The sequence below is a fragment of the Sinohyriopsis cumingii genome, chromosome 14, assembly GCF_028554795.1.
Source record: "Sinohyriopsis cumingii isolate HCF-2022 chromosome 14, ASM2855479v2, whole genome shotgun sequence".
Lineage (NCBI taxonomy): Eukaryota > Metazoa > Mollusca > Bivalvia > Unionida > Unionidae > Sinohyriopsis > Sinohyriopsis cumingii.
Window position 1 is genome coordinate 44,344,040 of NC_142974.1, and position 20,939 is coordinate 44,364,978.

The 20,939-nt window shown below is 37.0% G+C and overlaps 1 protein-coding gene across 1 annotated transcript in view; it reads right to left on the reverse strand.

Moving 5' to 3' along the window:
- LOC149783672 (uncharacterized) overlaps nt 1-20,939 on the reverse strand; it is a 71,736-nt gene that overhangs the window by 42,027 nt on the left and 8,770 nt on the right. Inside the window, exons 3-4 of the mRNA XM_089931916.1 lie at nt 11,283-11,358; nt 5,122-5,228 (exon numbers count right to left, since the gene is read on the reverse strand). Coding sequence (XP_089788042.1) covers nt 5,122-5,228; nt 11,283-11,358 — 183 coding nt within the window. The remainder of the gene's footprint in view (nt 1-5,121; nt 5,229-11,282; nt 11,359-20,939) is intronic.

A 20,939-nucleotide genomic window follows, 5' to 3' on the forward strand; every position in this document is an offset into this window, starting at 1 on the left:
AATCCTATTAAGTTGTAATCTAGCAATTTCAAAGTTGTGTTCATTCAACCTCATTATTTAATTATATTGTTGACATTGTTTACCTTCAATGCCACTTAAAGATTACGCATGTGGCTCGTACTTTGTGCAAAAGCTTTTTTTATTCCTTATAAATATCAGTGTTTGTTATAGCAATTTAACTGTCCGTATTTCACATGGTTATTTTTCTTTTGTAACAATATAATAATCTATGCCGTTGAAGGGAAACCTAAATGTTTGCACTATAAAAATATCACCGTCACACACCTGTGTATACAATATGTGGTAATAAACAATAAAAAGATAATTGGCAGAAAAGGAGAACAAAATCAAACAAGGTCGAATTATAGCAGTTTACTTTAAAGATTTGAAGGAAGGGAAAATCAGCGGATAGCCAGTTGATCACTAGTGTGCTTAAGTTAGTTATTACTTTTAAGAATCAGCGGCTTGCCAATGTTCAATAGTGCGTTAAAGTCAGTAACTGACAAAACCTATCTTGTGACACAACTTATAATTTTGATGATGTTTTCAGTCAGGCCGAAATAATTGATTCTTTCTGTAATACAAACACGTCTGTACTGCTGCGGAAATAAGATTATTAATCGCCCGCTGCACAGTGTTGAAGAGAAATATGAACTAGGTGGCAGAACATATCGTTAGGAATACTGTAAATCACATCTACTGTTGTTACGAGATGATATATGTGCAAGACAAAATCTGAAATAAGGCATCGGAGTGAAATAACTTAAAACAGTTTTCCTACAATGTGGATATGTTCATTAGTAGTATCGTACTTGCCGTTGAAATATTGCTGACGCAACAAATATCGAACCGTTTATTGAAGAAACGCCTGACGATATAAACACCTTGATAAAATCTAACAACGTCGACAATGTAATGATGAAAGCAATTGCAGTGTTTATAATCTCGATTGTGTTAAAAGAAACAAAACTGTTCAATTTGAGACGTTTTCTGCTGTTTTATAGAAACGTGCTGAACGTAATTCGATTAAAACAAGTTATGCGACAGTATGGGATACAAACACCAATCCGTATCAAATAAAGCCGACATGCTTGCGTTAGTAGGATCCATAATGATACAGTTAGAGAACAAGTTTCTTAAACATAGAACACTGCCAACCTTGGATAAGTTGAACCAAATTGCGTAACAGCAAGGAATGTGAATACCCATTGATCAGCTACAACCGCCTGCAAATGTAACGGCACAACAAACAATACAATTTAAATGTGAGAGTAAGATATGACCTGAAAAAGGCGCTAGTAAATCCGACATACGCGAGTTAATAGGTATTACAGTTGATGATCAATAAAACCGTCGCCGTATTGCACTTGCATTTGATACTGAGCTCAGGGCATGTTTGTGAACAAGAACGTCACATCGCACCTGCCATAGGAGTGGGGGCCTTAAAAAATCGCAGCAATGATAAAAATATGAATTTAAGTCCATAAAGGAGCTCACGATTTTTAAAATGATGTGGCAGTTATTCGCAAACTTACAAGCCAGGTATAGACATTAGATAACTTTTAACAATTATAAATCCTAATTTCATATCGGTGTTGCAACGCTCTGGCACCATATGAGTTAAATTGGATATTAATCATACAGCGTATTTAATTATGTCACTTAATCAAAAGACTTGGCAAAAACATGGGTTTAAAATTGCTACAAAAGGAAGTCACATCGGTGCGCGTATAATCCTAAACCGTAACTATATTTGTATCATTAATGATGAAATCCCGCATACTAATTTCCAGCATCGAGAATATTTTGCGATGTACTTTTATCAAAAACTAAAGATGAATTGGAATGGTTGACTGATATTCGTGGCTGAATGTCAATGGTAAGTCACCGATTTACCAACGCAAACAACCCATGCAACGACTGGTATCGCCCATCTGTCCCAAACAGTTACATAATGCATTATGCATCTTTATATCAATAATCATTATGACTGGGCAATGATGCAGTCGTTACTCTGCATACTCTATTACAGCAGGAAAAGCAACTAAAAACACTTTTTTGAAGTTGATTTATAATATAACGAAGGAATTCACCACCCCCATAATTATTATCCATTAGCACCATAAGCGTTGTCAGTACCTGGTGAAAGATTGTAACTTTATTAGTTCACAATTGTCATTGAATCAGAATGTAAATTTACTGAATGTAAAAAGCATGTTCCAAATCTCAGGACCACAAGTAATTATAAAATTTACAATTAGGAATACGTGTAATTGGATTTCGCCACAAGCTCGGATAGGCCCCTTATATTCAAGCGACTACTGATTTGTGCACACAAACCATAACATATTTGGAAAAATATTTCCTTAAACAATTCCTTATTGAACAATCCAATAAAAAATTAGCAAAATCGAATTGAAACAGGCATTGATAGTGAATAGAATAAGCTTCGAAGGCTTATTGCTGATCTGGTATTTGAATCCCGAAAGATATGTGATAGTAATCTTCTTGCTGTTTATAGTAAAACAAAAATGCAAACATAAAAAATAAACCCCAACAAAAACACAGCCTCAAGGGTAAACAAAATCAACCTATGTTGGTCCATCAATACTTGACTTTTTGTAACTGCTCATGTATGAATTTTATTAAGCTCAAATAAAATCATTTATCAGGATTGTGTCAAAATGCTTTATACCGACACCGACTCGCTGTTCATACAGCTAAACACCACTGATGTTCATTCAGATATCTCATGAAGCACACTCGAGTGCGCATTTGACAGCATCAATTATGCAAAAGAACACCCATTATTTAATAACAGCACTAAACAAAATTGCTGGAAAATTATACGACGGACACTTAGATAAACCAATCAAAAATTATGCGGGATCTCGACTTAACATGTATTTGATTGTGGTTGGAACTAGTTGCATGAACATTTAAAAGTCGAAGAGGGTATTGTGCATTAAAGATCTCAGGCATGATATGCATGTTGAATGCTTTCGAGAGCGATATGAATTTATACATGGAGCAAATAAAAATCGCATGGGCATTTACCGATGTACCAAAGTGACTTTGTCAGCATTCAATACCAGGCGATGGACATTTTTTAACGATATTACTACATATGATTTTAGTCATCAAGCGACTGTGAATCGCAAAGGGACTTAATAAATAACTCTTGGTGGTAATTCTGTATTTGTTGGAACGATTTGCAATTCATCACGCACAATTGTTCTACTAGGAGGTATAACATTCGTCGGCGAAGAATACACTGCTTTGCTGATTGTTCATTCAAATACTAATGCGTTAGTTGCCTGTTTGAAATTGTAAATAAACCAAAGGACAATACAGGTGTAATTGCTCTAAATTTCTAGACTTCTAACTGTCCTGTTGCACATAAATACCGAATAAAGATATTTCTAAGTGGTTCTACCGGCGGTGGTCATGAAATAATTATTTGAGTAACAGCAACATACACACACATACACATCTACATATGTGCATATGTGTATGTGTATAAATGTTTATATTTGTATCAGTGTATGTGGATGTATATATATATATATATATATATATATATATATATATATATATATATATATATGCGTATGTGCATACGTGTTTGTGTGCATGTGTATGTGCATATGTCCACGTGTACATGTACACGTGTATGTGTGAATGTATGTATGTGTATGTGCATAATGTGTATGTGTGCATACATATTTGTGGATTTATATATGTATATATGCATGAATGTATATATGTATATGTGTATACGTGAATGTGAATATGTGTATGGGTATATGTGAATGTGTATATGTTTATATGTGTTTATTTCTGTGTATATGTATATATACATGTGTGCATGTGTGTAAGTATGTGTGTATGTGTATGTGATAAGTTTATGTGTATGTCTGCATGTGTATCTGTTGTTTATGTGCGTAGGTGTCTGTGTCTCTGTATATGTGATTATGTGGATGTATGTCTGTGTATGTGCATTTGTGTTTGTGCGCCTGTCTGCGGGTTAGTGGATGTGTGTATGTGTATGAGTGTCTGTCTATGTATGTTTGTTTTTGTGTGTCTGTATATATGTTGCTTGGGTATGCATATCTGTTTCTCTGGATATGTACATGTGTGTCGGTACCCGTGTCTGTATTTTTGTATGTTCATGTCTGTGTAAATGTCTGTGAATCTGTGTTTATGTGTTATTGTGTCTGTGTATGTGTGTATATGCATGTGTGTCTATGTATGTGTGTCTGTGTATATGTTCATGTGTGGATATATATGTGTGTGTGTATTTATGTGTGTATGCATGTCTTTATACCAATACGTGTATATGCATCTATATGTGTATCTATATGTATGTATATTGGTCTATATTCACTTAATTTTCTTTCCACCATTTGATGGACAATGGCTTGTATTCGGTCGCGGAGTCGATAGTGGAACCAATTTGTATCCTGAATCACATTAAAATTGAAGAAAAACACTTCCCCTGGAATCTTCGATTTAGTAAGACTTTTGTCAACTATTTATTTCCAAAGGTAATTCAGTGCATGTTTGAGACACGTATAATATTCTGTACATTTTTCAAAATCTTCGTGAAAACACAGGTTATATTACAAAAAAGTGAACAGATTACCGTTTCGACATGCATCATACTTGAATGTCAATAACTTTTGTTTTTCAGATTTATATATATGCACGGAATCTAATAATCCTACTGGCTGAAACTTAGTCTAATCACATTCAAAAGGTATCAGTTAACATATGGACCTGCAATTTAATATTTTTTGAAGGCCCTGTCTTTTATTCTCGTTTATCTTTGAAACAAAATTTCTGGTTCCCAAATAGCTTAAAACAATATTCATGCTTTTCGTGTAGAGAAAAAGAGTTACTAGTGCAATTACTTTTGCTGGAAAAGAATGAATATTGTGAGAGAATAAGAAAGCATTCTATTTCGAAAGAAATCCCCAGGCATCCCCCGCAGAGTATATGGTTGGTCATGTAAGGTTTGCATTCATGAAATTGGGTTTTGGACTGCATTCGGACACAAGGCGAACATCATTCTGCAAGCCCCAAAATAAGAAATTGTGCTGGAAAGAGAGAGGACATTACCAGAGAATTCCTGTCTCATGGCATACTCTGACTTCACGACTTTCAGATGCAAAGTATTGAGGAACAGATTTACAGATATCTTCCTTACAGATGCATGTTCTACAATCCTGGAAATAAATATAAATTCAATATCTAATTAATAAATATATATAATTGCCATCTAAATCGACCTGTGTAACATCGTGCAACAGCAAAATAACCGGCAGCTGCACAACCCAAATATCAGTTAAAACCTATTGTTAGCAAAAATGGAAAATGTATAACCCAGTAATAAACCTAATGCATATTTGTTTGTAGATAATCAACAGAATATGAGGGGAAAACTGAAGAAAATGTAGTAGCAAAGGTCGGTACTCTAGAATGACTGAATCAGAGTCTCGTGATTGATCTGTCAATCGATCGATTGATCGATCCATTGAGCGAGAGACAGAGAAAGAGAGAAAGCTTAAGGTTTCAGAATCAACTGTTATTTAATAAAGTATGAGCACTTAAACATCGATAAAACAATAGCAAATATTTGAGTGTGTTCCTTCATTTTCATATAAAATACAAGATATTAAACCTGAACATATTTACAATAGTGACAAATTTATAAAGCAAGACCGGAGTTACAAGGATTTAGTTCTGTCATTTAACTTGAGTCAGCATTCTTTTCGTTTCAAAGATAACGATAATGTATCAGTTCGCACTCAACCTGTTCCTGAAAATATCGGGAAAGTAAGTCGGTTAATACACAGTTTCAGTATTCCACTGCAAAAGCACTTGGATGTGTTTCGTATGCAAAGAAGTCATTGGAAGTAGGTTATGGTCCCTTGTGTCTTTGTACAATTCTTTCAGGGTCATATTTCTGTGATGACACACCATGTGACTTTCAGAGACTATTTAATCTCTTTTTCCTAACTCATCATCAAACATTTGTCGTGTTGCGGTTGGCTACAAAATAACATCAAATGTGTTCGCGAGGCTACTGTAAACTGAATAATCACACAAAGTTGGCCTGATTTAAAATGTCCCTCATGGTTGGGAGTGAAACCGATTTCCCGGTTCTTTCTTTAACGTGCAAAATTTTTACATTCACCAACCAAACCAAATCTATTGATTTTTATATCATCCGTTACAAACAAGAACGTTGACATACCAAATTAGCTCTTGTTTGTAGGTATCGAATCCAGCTGTCCCCAGTCATACATTTGTTCGTGTAGCCAGCCAGCCAAACATGCTTCTTGCAAAGTATGATGAGTACTATCAGACGTTCCTGCAAGGACCTTTAAAGAAAGCACGAGTGATCCTAATCTTGAGTATATACATCGGCTGGATTCAGAGTCGATATCAATCAAGTAGCTAATGAAGATTATTTTCACATCCCAACTTCCTCAAAACGTCACTTCCAGAAAATGTATAATTACTATGTCAACTTTGACTTATAAAGTTAGACAGTTCGTTGTACATTCACTTTACATATGATACGTTCTTCTTGTTTGTCGCGTACTGGTAGATGTAAACTTTTATGATCACTGACAAAACTCAAAATCGGCTCTTCAGGATCATCGTTAGACCAAGCGCCTAAACTGCCATTTTGTTGCGTGAGGGATAATCTCCAGGCCGATCGATGCAACTGTAACTATTTGTTTCATTACTTTTCATTTCTTCCGTAACCCAGCAATCTGAATAGTCGTAGGGTGGCTACTGATGACTTTGCGACAATCTCACCATCTCGCCCTGTTCTCCACTGCTTACTCTTTGATGTTTTCACACCATCTCTTTTTCTGTCTGCCTTGTTTTCTCTTTCCTCTCAGTGAGCTCTTTGAGCATGTGACGTGACTATACCATCTTAGTTTGCGTTTCCTTACGGTGGTGAATAGATCTTCATATGTACCTTGAAATATAATGCGCCTGCTCATTATAGATGTGGTATAAGTATGACAGTTTTTAGGATCCTTCGATAAAATCTCATCTCTAAAGCATGAATTCTTCTCTCTAGTTCTGCTGTCAGGGTCAATGTCTCACATACATCCAAGAATATTGACATCACGAGGGAGCACATACGCTTAATCTTTGACCCAAGCATAATGTTACTATCCTTCCAAATAAGTTTCAGCCTAGCAAATGCAGTTGTTGTCAGCGCAATCGTGGAAAGAACCTCAGTTTTGTACCGTTATCAGAGGCAATATCACCCAGGTATTTGAAGCTTGTCACTGTGCCCAGCGTCTGTCCATTTACTCTTATTTCCTTTTGGATGCTACTCAGGTTGTTTGTCACTGGCTTGATCATTAAAGCGCTGATCTTCATCCCGTACCTTATTGACGATTGATTAAGACGGTTTCCAGCTTTTGATTAACTGCTGCTAAGACATCCATATCAACAGCGAAGTGCAGGTTGGTGTTTGTTTGGCCTCCAATACTGGGACGGCCCTGACGGTCAAACAAGGCATCGAGAATGACGCACACGTGTCTGACTCCATCTGTGGTTCTGAACCAATATTCATTGTTGCCATTAACGAGAACTGCGCCGTATCCATGTCATAAAGGTTTTCTATGGTGCTGATTAGTTTTGCGCTTATGTTGTATATCTTTACGGTGGCCAAAAAAGCTGATTAATATACCCTGTAGAAAATATAGAAGTCAAAGAAGACATGATAGATGTCCTTTTGATGTTGCAGATATGTTTCACGGACGTTTGTAAAATTTAAGACCTTTCTATAGGGATACGTCCGTTCTGGAACTTGCCTGTTCCCCGGCAATGATGTGCTCTGCTTGGGGTTTCAGTCTGTTGAGGATTATCTGAAGCATAACCTTGCTTGGGTGAATGATGAGGCGGATTAATCGGCAGTACTGGGACATCCGCAGATTCCCTTTCTTAGCAAGTGTGATGATTAGAGACTGGGTCTATCAGTCTATAGGGGGACCATTCTCCTGTTTGCCGTATTTTGTTGCAGATTGGTGTGAGGTTCTTCCTGCCTGAACACATTCTGCTGATATATTGTCTACATCAGCTGACTTCGATTTCTTTAGTGCCTTCACTGCAGCCTCAACTTCTTCCCTGTTGTGGTCAGTGGGAAGTGTAGTACATCTTGGTCTCCAGCAATATCCTGCTTATGAAGCTCTGAAGAGCATTCCGTCCATCTGTAAAGAATCTCTTGATCTTCTCTGAGACGTTTACCAGTCTTGTCCCGAATCGTGGTAGATCTATCCTGTTTTACTGTTGTCAGGCCTTTCAACAACCGGTATGATTTTCTACCGTTGTTCTGGTCCAAACTTGTCTCAACTACCTTTCTCTGGTTCTCTAGCCAGCTTTCATTTGCTTTCATTATCTTCTTAATGTTGTTGTTAATCTCTCTGTACTTTGTGCTGCTATAAGGTCTCCCCGGTTCCTCATAATTTGCTCATATCACAGATGTCGTGGATAACTGACGTGATCCAGGGCTTCTTTATCCTATGCCAAAAATCTCGGTGGCTGTGCCTGTTACTGCCGAGTTGAAGGTAGTGATAAGGGGGTCTAGTTGTTTTTCTTCAGCACCCATAATTATGAGTGTTGCAAATTTGTCGTCTATTGATGTTTCACATGTTTGAGCAACGATTGGATCTTTTACAAGTTCAAACCCAATCCTAACCTATCTTAGCTTCTTGGTTTTCTTGAGAAGGAGCTTGGTAGTCATCATCAGCATGATATGGTCGCTTGTTATGTCATTTAATGAAAAGCTACGTGTTCTGGCAATGTTAGCGCAATACCGGAAGCGCTTCCTCACCAAGATGTAGTCCATCTGGTTGTTAAGTGTTTTTTTTGGACTGTGCCAGGTTCATTTTGTAGCCAGTTTGTGTGGTCCAAAAGTGTTCGTCAGCACTAGGTTATTATAGGTGGCGAGGTCCAGGAGCATTAGTCCTCTGTCATTGGTCTGTGCACATAAATAAAAACCACAGACATCTCGCCAGTCTGCCTATGCGTCTTCTCCTACCTTGATAGTCCAATATCCTTGAATAACTAGAATAATTATCGTGGGTATCCGGTCAATGAGAGTTTAAAGCTGGTCCTATAACTCATCTGCTTACTCGTTGTAATGGTCAGATATTTGGACCTAAACTTCTGTTATGATGAAGTTTAATGGAAATGCCTCCATGCAGAAGGTAATCATCCTCTTAAACACCGGTCGAGAACACATGTCTGCACTAACAATGTTATTTTGTGCCATAAATCCGACTCCATGCTCATGCTTGCCATCATGTCCACTGAATTAATTTGCCCTTCATGTTTATCTCTCTCAAATTCTTCCAGTATATCTCGCTGAGTTCATGGATGTGCCCTTGGTATCTTCCCATCTCAAGGGTTGGTTCCTCAAGTTTCCTTGCTGGTCATAATGTCCTGACATTCTACCTTTCATATGTGATGTAATATCTTGCCCGGTCCAGTGGTCTAGTGGTTACAGTTTAGGACTCTTTTGCAAGAGGGTCCGGCTTCGAATCCCGGCAGAGCCATCCCAATATACAAAATGGCACCAAGAGCTACCTCACTTGATTCTCACCATTAAGAACTTGCTTTGACTAGACAGGCAATTGGCAAGATAACAATTGCAATGGAAAATTTAAAACACTCATACCTTCACGAATCTTCCTACCAATGGGAGAAATAAGGAGGTGGTAACATAAGATCACAGGGCGGAAGTCTTCAAAGTTGAAGTCAACGGCCAGAGCGAAAGGGTTCTAAGATGAACTCAAAGGCTACATGTTGGAGACCATGTATTCTACACAGCAACATGCATATCAGCTGTGGTATATAGCCTGGAGAGGGATGGGATCAGAATGCAACTATGTATGATACGTCATGGATTACAAAATGAGAATGAATAGCGTTCTCATGCCGGATCGTTCACAGCCCAGGTTACCATTGACTGCCCCTAACGCTGAACACAAGGACGGAAGTCATAAGTCTGCTAATGGTGCAACTATCATCTACGTACTGTTTGCAGAAGTAGAGAAATTTGTTTCCTATAGGTTCCATTTTTACCATAAACAGGCAAAAGTCTTCATTTATCTCAAATTCATTTTTACAAACTGACTTCCTTCCGTGTCTTTAAAAGTGTGAAGTGAAATCGCAACTTTATGAGACTGACCCTGGATTTCATTTCTGACATACATATTTTGCAAAATGGTATCACTCAATATCTGATCATATGTCCGTATCTTGAGAGACACAAAGGCACGTCGAAGGTGTGCGGGGAAGCGGAAGTCACCTTTTTTGAGGCCACCAACTGTATAAACTCTAAATAAGCAGTTAATTATTTGATGTTAAATCACGCAGATTGTCAGCCTTTTTTTGCTAAGGGGCATTTGTTATTATAGCATCCAATATATTCATGGAGCGATAAAACGAGTACATTATTGTTTACCTTACATTAAAAATAGCAATCTGATGTACACACAAACAAATTTAGCGGAAATATATAAATTTCCATAGCTCTTTTTTGTTCACAGTATTATTGCATCAATATACAACTATCTAAAAAGAATAACGCCATGTTTTGGAGGTTTAGCTATTATGATCGATAGGTTTTCATTAATTGAAATAAAGAGAAATTTGATGGTAAAGTTCAAGATAGCTATCATTTTTTTTCTTACTATACTATTTTCTGTCCATTTTGAAATCGTATAAATTAGAACAATATTCAGCATCGCTGGTAGTCAAACTATTGAGGTGGCGAAACAAATAAAAAGAAAGACTAGCCCATGGAAAGTTCTTTCTAAACATTTTGATTCCAGACAGAATGTAATGTTTGCGAATTCTGGAGCACTGGTTAATTGGAAGTCAATAAACGCAACCAAATATCCTTGCTTTACTACACCATCGATTTTGCTCAATCACACGTTTACCAAACTCTGTTTTGCTTGAACTAGTTGGTCCAGTGATCAATATATTAAAGGGATGGCGACAATATAGAACAACCCAATTTTGACGAGGGAACCTTTCGTGAACCACCGTAATAATGGAATAATACACTAAGTATACATTTGAAGTGTTTAAAATATGGCAAAGAAATAAAATATGTTATGACTGAAACAGTGAATATATATATATATATATATATATATATATATATATATATATATATATATATATATATATATATATATATATATAACACTAAATAACATACTAATATTGCTACATACCTGTTTTTGATTTATTTCTGATAGCCTGAGCTGGTAAGTAATTTTATTTAAGTCAGCTTCCAAACTTTTGTATTTTCTGAAAGTTTATACGAGACAAAAACAACAGTATATCGCAACATTGAACAAACCATGCTAATTTCATTTCTGTTCCATTTAAGTGTCATTATTTTTAATAACCCCTATCAAAAATATTCCCAAAATTGTAAATTCAAATAATATCAGTGATGCGAATAGCACAGTATGTATAAAAAGTGTGCTTTTAATTTAAAACATATTTAATTGATTCAAAATTATATCCCTCTTAAATCTGCAATGCAAATAATTTCATAAAAAATGAATAATCTATTTATTATTTAGTCTGAGATAATAATCGATTATTTCTTCAGTCTTAAATGATATTAAAAGGTTATTTCGTTAACATGAGTCTATCGCAGGAAACTTGCAACCTTTTTGTGACGAGTCTAAGTAAGGATACTAGCATGATGACTTACTTGAGGCTTCATGAACAACATGTCTAAATATTGAAATATTTGTTGTGCATATGATTAATTGCTCAAGAAGACAAATACGTAAGAAAAGAACCACTAATGGATATTTCAAAGTGAATGAATAAAGGTCATTGGAAAGTGTACAACGTCTTTAAAGAGGATGATAATTAAAACATATGCAGATCAGGGGCTCAATGTTTATTTCCCTTGTGTAACTCAGTTTCACCCATGGCGCTAAGCCTTTTCCTAGAACAAGTGCCTACATTAGCTATTATCGATACCAACTTATTTTGTTTTAAATCAGAACATACGTATTATACTGAAAGTTTTAAATTGAAAATTCTTATCAAGAGCAGGAAAATGAAGAATACAGTTTTTGGGATAATGCTTCTTAGGGCCAGTAATAAATCTTCCAATTAGGAATGGAGATGAATGTCTAAGATTTCTTTCAAGACCAATACTATTTGCTATTTAACCTTGTTTTCTTCAACAGATTTAACGGATATAGTAGTTTACTTTCTCGTACCATCAGAACAATACTATTTTCATGCTATCTGTGGTCAGAAAATGTTTGATTCAAACAGTCCGAAGACCGTCCATGACAATTTAAATGGTTGATCAGTTATATCTGAATACATACACTAAAACCGGCAGTACATAGTAATTCGACTTGCCACTATTTAATCCCACTACCAAATTCAATATTGCATTATAAGTCAAAGTTGTATATTTTTCCTCCATCACTTTACTGATTTTATAAATGGGGACTTGTTGAAGTAAATGTATATTTTTGTCTTTGATCAACAAATTGTAAAAATATATGCAGGTATATACCGTAGGGAAACGAAAGTATGAGATTACAATGATTAACGTCCTAGTCACACCACCCTGGGCCCTAAAATAGGCCATCCCTTAAATCAAGGTTGTAAAGACTTCAAGAAAAGCACATTTTACTATTGTGTTTGAGCAATAACAGGCCACCATTTGAATAATTAACTTCAAACAGTGTTCTCTCAAGAGAAGAAAGGTTGGTGTACAATTTTGAAGACGTCGTCTGCTTCAGACATAAAATTTGCTATTTATTATGGATTGTGATGTGATGAATTCAAATATGACAATTAAAACAACTGATTGGCTACTGTTTCTAAGATATTTAAGCTTGTAGATTTTACGTCTATGTATATTATGTAGAAAGTATAGCTTTAATCACAAAATATAAACCTAGTTTTTTTTCATGTATTAATGTTTGCTTTACATGATAATATTTACCTGTCCTGTGTATGTAACACTTTAAGAAACAGCAAAAGAGCTATATAATAAAAAATTTTATGAAAGAAAAGGCAACTAACTATAATGTATATATAGGTTTATAGTGTAGTCCTTATTTGGTGCCTATTCAGCGCTTCTTAGCTTGTCTCTTGTATTCATTAAAGAAGCACCTCTTGTCACTGTCCAGCAATAGCCTGCAATCATTGATGGGCCCCAATTGCCCTGATAGCATTTATTCTCTATTGTTGCAGTGTACTGTTGAAGGCTTTCAACGTATTCGTCGCTCACGTCTCTGCAGTTCGGTGAGAACAAAATCTAGATGAGAAGGCAAAAATGTATCTTTAGTAGCGTGTTGCAACCAAGGCTTTTGTATACCTTGAGTAAGTTTTTCAGCAACTCCCTGTAATTGTCTGCCTTGTTGTTTCAAAGAGAATTTGTTGCCACTAACTGGAATGCTTTCCATGTCGTCTTGTCATTGCCACGCAGTGCACGGTCAAATGCATCATCTCGATGAAGTTGACGAACCTGAGGACCAACAAAGACAACTTCCTTTATCTTAGCTTCAATTAATCTTGGACATTTTCTACGGAGGTAGAAAGCTGCTTGAGTTTTGTCCATGGCCCTGATAAACGTCTTCATCAGACCCATCTCGATGTGCAAGGGTGGTAACAAAATCTACTTTGATTCAACAAGTGGTGGACGCTTAACACTTTTCTTCCCAGGATCCAATGCATGTCAGAGTGGTCATTCTCTCTTGATGTTGTGGGAATCTCTCGCACGACTATTCCATTCGGAGAGAAAACAGTAGCACTTTGTGTATCCAGTCTGCAGACAAAGCACGAGAGCAAGAACCTTCAAATCGCCATAAAGCTGCCACTGATGTTCGTTATAGGGTATGCACCTTAAAAGTTGTTTCGTGATTTCATAGGTTTCATAGGTTTCCATCATATGGACCACATGACCAACTGACATTGATAGGAAAACATTTCCATTATGCAGCAAAACAGATTTAATAATCGTCCTCGATGAATCAATGAACAGCCTCCACTCATCTGGATCATGAACGATGTTGAGGGCTGTCATCACACCATCGATGTTGCTGCAGTCTACAAGATCACCTTCCATGAAGAAGAATGGGACAAGGTCCATTTGACGGTCACGGGACATGGAAACCCAAACATCATCTGCCAAGAGATTCCATTGCTGCTGTGCCTTACTCTTGGATAGTTCAAAATACCAGACAAGGTCATTCACTTCACCTTGTGTTATGATTTGTGGTTCGAAGGAGGAGGATGGTGAAAAAATATGGGTCATGTGACATTATTGGTTCAGGACTAGAAGTTTCATCCTCTACCTCATCTGACTCAAGTGAATATGATTCTGGTGCATCAGGAACCGGTAGTCGTTCTCCTTGGGGTACTGGGCATATACATGATGGAATGTTTAGATAATGCACATTCCACTTTTCCTTCTTTGACACACCTTTCCTACCTGGAGGCACCATGCAAAAGTAAGAATGGCTAATATGATCTGCTGGCTCTTTCCAAATCATTGGCACTGCAAGAGGCTTAAATTTCATTTTCATGTTCAACCTCTGGCTAAGCTTTCTTGCAATTCTTGTCCTGGTCTCCAATTTTGCAGGCATAATAAAGGTAATAAGCATTCTTAACCATAGTAGTTATACTACGCTTTTGTGATGCAAACGTCACGTCACCACAAACATAGCAGAGGTTATGTGCATGGTTCACACAAGTATCAGGCATCGCTGCTCACTTTGGCTAAACAGAAATGTGTCCCTTTGCAAAATCAAACACTCGCAAATAAGAGAACACAATACGGTATGATTTCTAGAGCTGGTATAGAACAATTTGTTCAGCAGGGTGATGTAAGCTTAGTTATAAGTAGATCATTAATGACTTCTAGGAATAACATTCATTTCTTTGCCTAAAATGCAAGTACTGTCCAAATCCAGTCATAGATGTATTCATAGATCCAGTCAAATATGTATTTTAGTAATTTTTAGTCTAAACGGAGATCCCTTCCCTTTATATTCACTTATTCTCTGTCATTCCCAAGTCAAGGGTCGTATATACTGGCCCAGTATGATATCTTTAAAACTAGAGCCAATCAAAAATTTTAAGCATCATTTTCGTTCTCATTGACTCAGAAATAGTAACGTTTGACAACATTTATTTCGGAAGCATTTGGCTATAGACTAGTGTAATTTGAGTTAGTCGAAGGAAAGGTACATCAGTGCTAAATATAGACAACAATTTCCGTGAAATTGCCAGATTCCATCCAATTCGCTCTAAATAAATTTTCTGCATCAAAGTTTTACTCGGAGTTATCATCATTGTACACTGTTTCCTCCCCATAGTTTTCAATCAGAGAATGTAACAGAGAGAGTTTTATCAGAAAAGAATTAAACAGGAAAATATGAAGAAAACGAAGGTACTGAAATAAATATAGTAAAGAACAATCGTTAATTCGTATGTAATATAATATTTTGGCCCTACTGTTGGACTAATATGTTGACCTAATTTTATCCCTTTTTCTAGATATGTATCTCATTTTATATAATATATCTTATCTGCATAAACAACAAGGAAACGGATGACACAATATTACATAATATTCCCTTCCTGTTCCTGATATATTTAACCCTACTATATAATCTGTGACGTAATTTACCAACGATATACCCTCTATTTTTTCTGTTCACAAAATATAAGGCTTTAACATTAACGGGTTGCTGAACTCATTTACAACAGTGACCTCTCTCTTTTGTTTCTTTATGCATTAATGCTTTAGAGTTTTGTAACAATGGTATCATCGGTGCCAAAGGCCCTAAGAGGTGTTAGTACTAACAACATAAAAAAACAGGACGTTTAGGTTTGGACAGTTACAGTTCCTAGCTTTGAAACAGTGTTTGCTTTCCTCCAGTAATCTAGCGGTGGAAATCTTCAAAAAATACTCGACGATATTGTGCCACTAACAACGACTTACTAATGAGAAATGTGTGTACCGATACGAGTACATGAACGACTGAGACATATTCGCTGAAATTCAGTGGTCACCAATTAAAGCAATTTATTCGTCCCCGTCGCGTGAACGTTCTGTAATTACTCACCGGAGTGTTATTACTAGCTGATGCATTTGATACATTTCTTGACGCTGTCATGCGATTGTATAAGCTCGATCATCACATTATTTCTCATCAAATCGAGTTGGAACTGCTCACCGATATTGACCAACATCTTTGTATCCAGGGCTCACTTCGTGGCGAGATTACTATGGCAAGCCACAGATACGCGCGTAAATAACCGAACTATAGCTGAGTATGAACCCTCTGCCAAAGACTTATATCATCTATCCCGACGCCAGTAACCTTTATAATGGACAATGATGCAACTGTTACCTGTCGGGGATTTCAGTGGATTGATCCCACGAACGTTGACGTGTAAAACTTGTACGCGATTACAACAGGAGCGGCTGCCACAGATACTTCTTTGAAATTGATCTAGAATACCCTGAAAAAGGCACCACCCATAACGAATGTTCGCGATTTCCAGAAGCTTTATCGGTGCCTAGTAGGAGGTTGTTAACTTATCAGTTCGCAATCTTGAATGAATCATGGCGCAAATGTACTGAATGCACCTTGCTTGCTCAAGTCTTAGAATAAAACACGATTTCGGATATAACTGCCGATGACGTTTATTCTGATATTGCAGGCACTCTAACGAACCAAACAAGCAACAATGATATCCGAAAGACCACCCATTGTTTAGTAATGTCAATAAAAATAAGGTTTTTAGGAGATACAAAGATGAATGTTCGGGTACGCGAATCGAAGATATGGGGCGTAGACCTAAACTATATTCGATTGTGGTAGGATTTTATAGAGACGTTCGAAAAGGTTTCCTTCGTAGCCAAACACACAGTCGTGCTAATTCGTAAAAATCCACGCCAATGATGCAGTTTGGCGTAATGCTTTGCCGATAGCGAAGTTGATTTATCAAAACTTATTTTGTTATGCCCTCAACGAGTACCACAGTGACCATATGAGAACGTTTAGCGTAACAAGTACAGTACTATTCCTCGCGACGACCAAAGACCGAACGCAAAGCGTTTTTCTCATGGCAAATAAATACCGAACAAGGTGTTAGAACACCACGGCACGTGTTTATAGTATTTACAACTAAACGCATAGAAAATATAGAGAACCAAACGCTAAGTCGATGGTATTTCACCACTGTCAGTGAGAGAGGTTTCGTTGAGGCTAACCGGTCGTCAAGAACCCACCCAATATATTCTGCTTGACTTTAGGCACAACCAAGTCGCAAGTGTGTACCAGGATCGAGTTCTAAACGCTGATACAGGCTTGCAGATTTCCCAATAAGACTTAACTACCGCGTACCCAATTTAAAACTTTTTGACTGATCATTTAGACCTGGTTAAGAAGTTTGTGGTGGGCATATCCTTCAAAGCAGGTGTAGGATGAGCCGACAGTGGACCCGAATATAGCATCGCTGTGATTCTCTTTGACATGGCTCTGTTGTTTCAAGGCTTATGTGGCCGAATGATGATGTGTAGAAAGTTTGTTTGATTTATTTTAAATTGTTATAGTGGGTAATTCAACTTTTAACGTTTAAAGTCATACGTCACATCTACATAAATTTGTTACATTGAGCCGAGGGCATCTCGAAATGATACCAGCCTTGATGACAAAACAACGGTGGGTTCATTTAAAACTATCGCGAGGCAAGTTATCCGGGACCACCATAATGGCACAGAAGCAAGAGCAACATATTGAAACTTCCAAATTTCCACACCTCGGAATAATTATTAATTTCTTAGCGGCTGAAATTATGAGACATGATGGTGCAATATTTTCATTCCTCGCAGACATTCCAGCGCCACCAGTGGTTGCAAAAGCGGAAGCGCTAGGGTCTGTTGTAACTCCATTCTGAATGCTGTTGAAAATGGCAGTCAGTAGTCGCATATGCATACGAAAGGAAAAGGTCTTCCATTATCCAGGCGTGGAGGCCAAAGGTTACTAGAGGAAATGGTCTTCGGTTTTGGCCTCACCGTTGAGGCCAACATTGATTAATTAACATTGGTAAAGTCTGTCAAACATTTCCGAGGTGTCCCTATACGGAATGAACTTGTATCGATGCTTTCATATACAAGGGAAACTGGTATCGTTAACCTGGATTTATAAACAGGACCTGGAAAGAATTTGGTTGCATACATGGTTACACTCACTTATTTATTATATTTTTATTTTTTGACTCATATGTAAATTGTACCACCACGAAAAGTTGCTGATTATTTTATCAAGGGCGGTAGCGCCTCTCAAAGACCGCTGGTTTATTCGACTATATCAATGCAAGATCGATTGGATGGCTCAATATGTGGTTTTCAAGCACTCGTGGGAAACACATCTTGATCATCTCCAACCCTGCAAGCGCTAATCGAATTTACATTGAAGTACTGTTAATATTGTACAAAATGCCTATTGATATTTACGGACGCTCAACCGCCCGACAACGCGGTGCTAATGTGGATCTAAGAAGGTAAGACACCAAAGCAGATTTGACCGAGTTTACTAGTCGGGTCTTTATTAATGTTGACCTTTGTATATTGTGAGTTTAGAAGATCGAACAGGTAAACTGCAAGAGTTAAACATTGTTATTCAGAATATTGGTTTAAAGTTGTGAGGCGCTGTTGCAAAGCATTCTGGTGCTAATAGTAAATCCGGAGTAATTAAAAAGCTTTGATGTTTCTTTTGCGTATATCAAAGCGTATGTTGACGACGCTGATGCTACAACACAACAAAACGTAGATGAACTAATCGATAACGTTCCTGCACCACCACGTGCAATAACATCAGTAGACATATTCAAAAGGATATTAACAAGAGATGGAAAGGAAGTAAAGATTGGTATAGTAAATGGGCAACTTATTTTCGCTCTTGTCGAAGCTTTGATTCACCTAAGTCTCACATCTTACAGGTGCTGCAGTCTGGAACGTGTTTATTCATTGTTGTTGGTTGTAGTGGCAAGTGGAATGAACTGATAATAATGATAAATAATGGCCATAGGAGTTAGCACTCAGTGACAAGTAGTGCTAAATATGATACTATTCAAGAATCATTAAAATACAAGTTTGTTGTCGTTGCTCGCCGGGGATGAAATTCCGTCTGAAGACCTCAACATTTGATGAAAATGATACTTAACCATTTTTGGTGTTTGTGTTTAAGATTAGATTTATCAATGTATATACGTGATGGATTCTGCCTGATGTGATGAAGCTAATGAATTCGCCAACTGGGTGTTAGACCGATTGACAGCGGATTATAGCATAGTAATTTTGTTCCACTGCATGACTAATATTTGTTTCAGAGTGGTGTTACCAGACTAGCATATAGTCTCATATATAATCTTGTTAAGGTCAAATATGAATTGACCATTGGGATCACCCTGATATCTCAATACAAATTCGAGGTCAGCTTTGTGTATTGGAATTAGCACGTGAAAATGACCAATGGTTGAATGCAGTAACAGGTGCAACAATTCTCAGATACTGCTTTACAACAACGAAGCAGAATGAAACAAAACATATCCGCGTTACGTTCACCAACGAATATGTTCCACCAACATTGGCTCAAATGAGAAAAGAAGGGTCTCGAATTTTATTTAATAAGGGCGTACATTTACAGGTAACAGATTTTGGATCATAACGAGAAAGATCGTTTCAAATAGCATTCAGTGGAGTAATCAGTATATTTATGAATGAAATGGTACAAGGCTACCAGAACACACATTCGCCGGAAATTTAAATATTTCCCAATAAGATATTTTCTATGCATATGACTATTGTGTCAGTTAAAATGGACATATTTTGGAAGTGTGTGTACTTGTTGTACCTGATCAAGATTGGCCTGTCGATTTAATTGTACTACACAATTACGTTATTAACAAAAGAACTATTGATAATGACCGGTATTGCGGGTGGTGCTGGTAAAATAATTTCGATATGGATACATTCACGACTATGTGTCAATTCAAAACTACTTGTAACGGAATAAAGTAGTCTCAACATGATTAGTAAACCATATTTGGTAACTATCGGGATAGAACAGCAACCATGGAGACAGTAATTCGAGACTGTGTAGGGGGAAATTGAAAATCAGCGACAAGCCCGAGAACGGGTCAGGAACTGCGTGGTAGCGGATTTACATACATTAAAGATCGAGTAATTTGATTTCAAAATAAAAATGTGTATAATTGCAAAGAAAACAAGAAGACCTTCCACAGCAAGCTATTGTGGAAATACTACGCCTGCATGTCTCTGTTCTTGCAAAAGAAGTCCGATAAATCTATGATAGGAATCAGCTCAACCATTTTCTATCAGATGTGGAATGCTCTCAAATGTTGCCCTGAGGTAAAAAGCATTTGATAACAACTAAAACGATCCTCAGCTTATAATTAATAGTATTAATACTTTCTAACAAGAAACTCTAGCGACTATGAGTTTTGATATAGATGCAATTATATCAATATCATGTGACATAAAAACGAAACGAATAAAATCGATCAAAAACGTTCTTTTTCTACTCATAACACTTGCAAATATTTCAGGATATCCACATTAGTTCTAATAAAAACGACAGAACATAATATGACACCAAGATATAGAGAAGGCAAACTAATGTCGAAAGATCTTTTGCATTAAGTAAGAAACGAAATGTAGTTTACATAACCTGTCAGTGTATATTGTAAGATTTCCAATAATACCACGGGAAAGTTGATGCAAAAGGTGATCGCTATTGTCTTAGCAAGCAGTAGTGTCCTACGTGATTTTGCCGATTACTGAGGTCGCTGCTTCTCTATTGTGT